This window comes from Sceloporus occidentalis, unplaced genomic scaffold (assembly GCF_023333645.1).
Source record: "Sceloporus occidentalis isolate IW3139 unplaced genomic scaffold, rSceOcc1.0.p SCAF_12, whole genome shotgun sequence".
NCBI lineage: Eukaryota > Metazoa > Chordata > Lepidosauria > Squamata > Phrynosomatidae > Sceloporus > Sceloporus occidentalis.
In genome coordinates this window covers 23,753,451-23,759,450 of record NW_028316992.1, presented here as the reverse complement: position 1 = coordinate 23,759,450, position 6,000 = coordinate 23,753,451, and the positions used below count along the sequence as shown (strand labels likewise).

Here is a 6,000-nt window from a genome sequence, read left to right as displayed (position 1 = left end):
TAGCAGCCAGATTGGTCACCGGCTCATCAAGGTTTGACCATATTACACCTATCTTAAAAGATCTTCACTGGCTCCCTATTTGCTTCTGGGCACAGTACAAGGTGTTGATTATTACCTATAAAGCCCTACATGGCTTGTGCCCGAGTTACTTACAGGACCACATCTCCCTATATAATCCGCCCCGCACTCTTAGAACATCGGGCAAGAACTCACTGGAAACAGCAACCTCCAAGTACATTACTACTTCGCAAAGAGCTTTTTCAACAATGGCTCCAAGACTTTGGAACAGTCTTCCTGAGGAGATCCACTTGGCAGCCTCATTAGAAACCTTTAGAAAAGCAGTTAAAACCGAGCTTTTTAGCCGAGCATACCCCACCTGATATGAATACTCCCCGGATATGAATGACATGCCCTGTCTGTGTATGATCCCTGCCTTGCTTGTTGAGGCTATTGTTATTGTCTGATGTTGTATATTTTATTGTTTTTAGCTGCTTTTAATTGAATGTTGAGGTCAACACTTTGTGCTTTTATTTAGTCTGTAACCCCGCTTCGATCCACTGGGAGAGGCGGGGAAACATAAATAAAATTTATTATTATTATTATTATTATTATTATTATTATTATTATTATTATTATTTAAAGAGCCCAGGAAAGCCTAAGAGCCTGCATTCTCCTTTTCAATTTTTTTTAATAGTTGAATAAACAGATGAGATCTTTCCACCTAATTTATATATTCACTGGTTAATCCAGAAGTTAAAATTAATGATGATCAGAGTGTTTCCTCCACACAGTTGCACTTTGAATATAGTACTGTACTCTTTATCAGTCAATCGGAGCAGTTTGAAGCTCAAAATTAGTCAGGAAAGCAGTAACTGAGGCCTTGTCCACATGGGTGATTTGCCCCAAGTTTGCCTTGGGCTCACAGAGTCTGCTTACATGATGCAGGGCCAAAAAGCCTCTTGTTTAGGTTTCTGTAATGTGCTCTACATGGGGCTACCTTTGTACCAAGTCCGACAGCTTCAATTAGTCCAAAATGCGGCAGCCAGACTGGTCACCAGAACATGTAGGACAGACCATATAACACCAGTTCTAAAATCTCTACATTGGCTGCCAATTAGCTTCCGGGCGTAATACAAAGTGTTGGTTATTACCTTTAAAGAACTACATGGCTTGGGCCCAAGTTACTTGAGGGAACGCCTCCCCCTACACCATCTGCCCCGCACTCTCAGAACATCTGGGAAGAATCTACTAGATTATCCAAAGGTCAGACTAACAACGGCTTCTCATAGAGCGTACACAGCCATGGTCCCCAAGTTATGGAACAACTTGCCGGAAGATATCCGTCTCATCACCACTTTAGATGCCTTCAGGAAAGCACTTAAGACGGATCTCTTCTGGCAGGCCTACTCATCTGGCCTCTTGTAAAGAACATAAGGGAAAAAAACTCCACCACCGATTGCAACTGTGCATTTTAAATGATGTTTTTAATGTTTTGAATTGATTTTTTAGGTAATTTTTTGTTTTATTGTGTATAAATTGGATGTTATTGATGTTTGTGACTATTTTATGGTTGTAATCCTGCCTTGATCCATCAGGAGAGTCGGGAAAATACAAATAAAATCTATTATTATTATTACTAAAACCCAAATTGGGTCCAGATTGTTTTCATAATGGCAGCTGCCTGTCATTGATGGGAAAAGAGCCCAAAAGGTAAGGGGTGAATTGGGTCCAGAATACTCTGGACAGCCTGGAATATTCTGACAAATGTAGGCAAGCCCAGATTGTGAAAATCCCTGCCACCTTATCTGTACAAGTGCACCCAAATCTATGTAATATTTATTTTAGGATAAAGCAAAGTTTTCTCTCTGAGAGCATCAGCCATGTGAATCACATGTAAATTAACAAAAAAGGAGACAGATGCTGTAGCAAGAAATGCTTGGTACTTGGTGATTGCAGCAATTTGAAGCTGAAGTCCTGATCTATTTAGGTTGTGTGGCTTTTTACTCTGAAACATATTAAGATGAGTTCCATTTCTGAAACTGATTTGTTTTTTGGGTCACTCATTAGATGTTTGCGGAGAAGACGAGGTGGTCCATATAAAACAGATCCTGCTACAGATTTAACACGCTGGCGTTTGAGTAATGAGGAAGGACGACAGTGCTGGCAGTATCTGGCAGATGGCAATGATTGTGATCGGGAGCAAACTGGACTTGAGGCTCACTCCCTTGGGCTGGACACTGTAAGTGGGCTGATATCCCTGGGTTACTGAGTTATGAATGTGGAGTAGAATGCAGACATGTAGAGAGTGAGCCATTGCTTAAGAACTGTGCTTCTGCTGAGCTGGTTTGTCAGAGAAGTGGCGTTCAGACTTTCTGTTGCTGTGGCCACAAAAGCTTGTCTGCTACATTTGTTGGCAATGCTTGAGTAAGGCAAGAGACCACCAAGGTACTCCCTTTGAACATATTAGTCAATTTCTTCTTTTTCTGTATTTTTTTAATGAATATTAATTCCTGTGGCAGAGTTTATCTCTTTATTTCTTCCCCATTCCTCTTCATTTGTGTTTTGCAGAGTAAGTTCTTTCCAGTCTTGCCTAAAGTCTACACAGCACAGGAGGCAGCAATAAATGGGGTACAATTCTACTCAGGCCTGCAAGCAGAGGATGGCCATTGGGCTGGGGACTATGGAGGACCGCTCTTTCTGTTGCCAGGTACATTTTTCAGACAGACTCAGACACCTTCTTCCCAAGTCAAATAAACAGTGCATCCAGATGGGGGAGAACATGCAACTGCTTCTGCTTTCTCTTCATGTTGCCACCCCATTTGCCACCGTCTTGGGACAAATGGGTGGGCTGTGGTGGCTGGGATGGAGGGTTCATGGAAGCAGTGAATGAAGATGCTAGAAAGCATCTTGCTAGATGACCTCAAAATCCTTTTTAGTTCCTGTAAAATATTCCATAATGGATTGTTTATCATGTGCTGAAAGGGCCTAGAAAATGCAATATAGTAAAGAAGTGGTTTAGGCCAAAGAAGTCCATGAATGTGAAGACAAGAAATTGTACGAAACATCCAGATTGTAATCTTGTTGATGCACTACACTAGCATAATGGTTGGTTGCATTAACAGTTGCAGGTTTTTTTTGGGTGGCACAGTGGTGGCAAGGAAATGCAGACAAATTGCCATTGTCTGTAAGTGGGAAAGCCCAAACCCCACACATTCTGGCTTTAAACACAAAACCCCGCAAGGAGTTAGCTGATTCAGTGCACAACTTTGCATGTTCAGACTCTTTGTAATAATTCAGAAAGCCTCACACCCTCCCATATCAAATTGATATCAATCTACTTTTACTCATTCCCTGTGGTGTGAGGTTTGGCTTGTTTGGGTCATCTGGAGGAACTTCTCTGCAAATGTCTTTCTGCAGTGACTTTGGTCACTGGTGGATAGATGCAGTGCTTGCTTTAGATACCATAAATTGATCTAGGGATGGGAGATTGGTTGATGACCAAGTCCAAGCAGGCAGCTGATTTTTTCTACCTGGGTAATTTAATAAGTTACATCAAGAATGTGCTGTTGGCTTCTCAGATTTCAGTAGAAGCAATCCCAGTTCAGGCTGCTTTCTCCTTTCATAGAATCATAGAGTAGGAAGAGAGTGCAAGGGCCATCCAGTCCAACCCCCTGCCATGCAGGAAATCTAAATCAAAGCATCCCCGACAGATGGCCATCCAGCCTCTGTTTAAAGACCTCTAAGGAAGGAGACTCCACTACACTCCGAGGAAGTGTGTTCCACTGTCGAACAGACCTTACTGTCAGGATGTTCCTCCTAATGTTGAGGTGGAATCTCTTTTCCTGCAGCTTGCATCCATTGCTCCAGGTCCTAGTCTCTGGAGCAGTAGAAAACAAGCTTGCTCCCTCCTCAGTGTGACATCCCTTCAAGTATTTAAACAGGGTTATCATATCAGCTCTTAACCTTCTCTTCTCCAGGCTAAACATCCCCAGCTCCTTAAGTCTTTCCTCATAGGACACGGTTTCCAGACCCATCACCATTTTAGTCACCCTCCTTTGGGCACACTCCAGTTTTTCAACATTCTTTTTGAATTGTGGTGCCCAGAACTGGACACAATATTCCAGGTGGGGCCTGACCAGAGCAGAATAGGGTGGCACTATTATTTCCCTTGATCTAGACACTATACTTCTATTGATGCAGCCTAAAATCGCATTGGCCTTGTTAGCTGCCACATCGCACTGTTGACTCATGTTCAATTTGTGGTCTACTTGGACTCCTAGATCCCTTTCATACGTAGTTTCGTTCAGCCAGGTATCTCCCATCCTATATCTTTGCATTTCATTTTTTCGCCCAAAGTGCAGTACCTTACATTTCTCCCTGTTGAAGTTCATTCTGTTAGCTGTGGCCCAGCTTTCTAGTCTATTCAGGTCATTTTGAATTTTATCCTGTCCTCTGGGATATTAGCTACTCCTCCTAGTTTGGTGTCATCTGCAAATTTGATAAGTATGCCCCCAATTCTGTCATCCAAGTCATTGATAAAGATGTAGAATAACACTGGGCCCAGGACAGAGCCCTGTGGGACCCCACTGGTCACTTCTCTCCAGGATGAAAAGGAGCCATTCTTGAGCACCCTTTGGGTTCGGCCGGTCAACCAATTACAAATCCATGTAACGTTACTTTTTCTAGCCCACATTTCACTAGCTTGTTTGCAAGAATGTCATGGGGAACCCTGTCAAAGTCCTTACTGAAATCAAGACATACTATATCCACAGCATTCCCTTCATCTACCAAGCTGGTAATTTTATTTTAAAAAGAGATTAGATTTCTTTTAAATGTCAGCTCCCATTCTTGTGAAACGTTTCCATCCGTGCTGCTTTCATGAATGCTTGCTCTCCGTGCTGATCTTTTTTTGAATAGGGCTCCTCATCACTTGCCATGTTGCCAGGATCCCACTACCAGAGGAAAGCAAGAAGGAGATGGTACGCTACTTGCGCTCAGTGCAGCTCCCAGATGGAGGATGGGGCCTGTGAGTAAAATGAAAAAAACCCAGTGCCTTAGCAGGAAAGCAAAAGGAAAATTTCCATCATGTTTAAAAATGCCATGTGTAAAATTGAACATTGAAGATAGTGTGAGACAAGTACTGGTAGGTGACTTTGAGCCTGCCAGTTTTTCCTACTGACACTTCCAGTCTCATGGAGTCAGTGTGTGTTGTCTCTGTTTGAAGGTATGGGAAGAATATTATTTTAATTTTAGAGTGGTCCATTTATAAGCAGAGGGTTGATTTACACAGTATATGTCTTTGTCTGGGGATTCATCACATCATACTGCTTCATTTCATTTGAAAACCACTTCTCCTGTATTTAGAAAGGTTGTAGAATGGCAGTATACATTTTTGCATTAACACTGCATTTGCACATTGGTGCTGTTGGTGGCTTTCCTACACTTAAAATATGACAGTAACATTTATACCACCCTGCTTGCTCCATCTCCTGTCCCATGATTGTTATTTTAAAAAGGAATGACAGTGTTAGGGAATCACCTCCACTCCTTGCCTGATTTGAGAAGATGAACACATGCACTACACCACTTCCACCATTATTTTCTATGCTTTCTCCCACAAATTAACACACACGGTTCTGCTTTTGTGTATTACTTTTTATACCCTTGTATGATGTTTACTCTTATTTTACGCATTAAACTTTTCCTAAACTCTGTAGTTTGTCTGGGCATTGGATTACATCAGAACTGTGCTATTGCATTACTTGTATATTCTTTTTAAAAGTAAAATAATATTTTAAAAAATACTGGAGGATAGAAAACAAATGTACAGCACTTCTTTTGAGAGTCCTTGTGTCTCCCCAGTCCAGCCGTCAAAGGTAGTTGGGGGTTTCTCTACACTCCCAAGGGAGTAGAATTACACCACACACACACTGTGTCCCCTATTCTCTCAATACCGATAGAACTATGACATTGAATTATAAATTCCAGGCAAAAAGGGTT

General features: G+C 41.8%; 1 protein-coding gene across 1 annotated transcript in view; it reads left to right on the top strand.

The window, feature by feature from the left end:
• Nucleotides 1–1,690: 1,690 nt before the first annotated feature.
• The window catches only part of LOC149305390 (lanosterol synthase-like), a 29,198-nt gene continuing 24,888 nt past the window's right edge, over nucleotides 1,691–6,000 (top strand). The window contains exons 1-4 of the mRNA XM_089478046.1: nucleotides 1,691–1,710; nucleotides 2,068–2,239; nucleotides 2,569–2,707; nucleotides 4,918–5,026. Of these exons, the coding sequence (XP_089334172.1) occupies nucleotides 1,691–1,710; nucleotides 2,068–2,239; nucleotides 2,569–2,707; nucleotides 4,918–5,026 (440 nt within the window). The remainder of the gene's footprint in view (nucleotides 1,711–2,067; nucleotides 2,240–2,568; nucleotides 2,708–4,917; nucleotides 5,027–6,000) is intronic.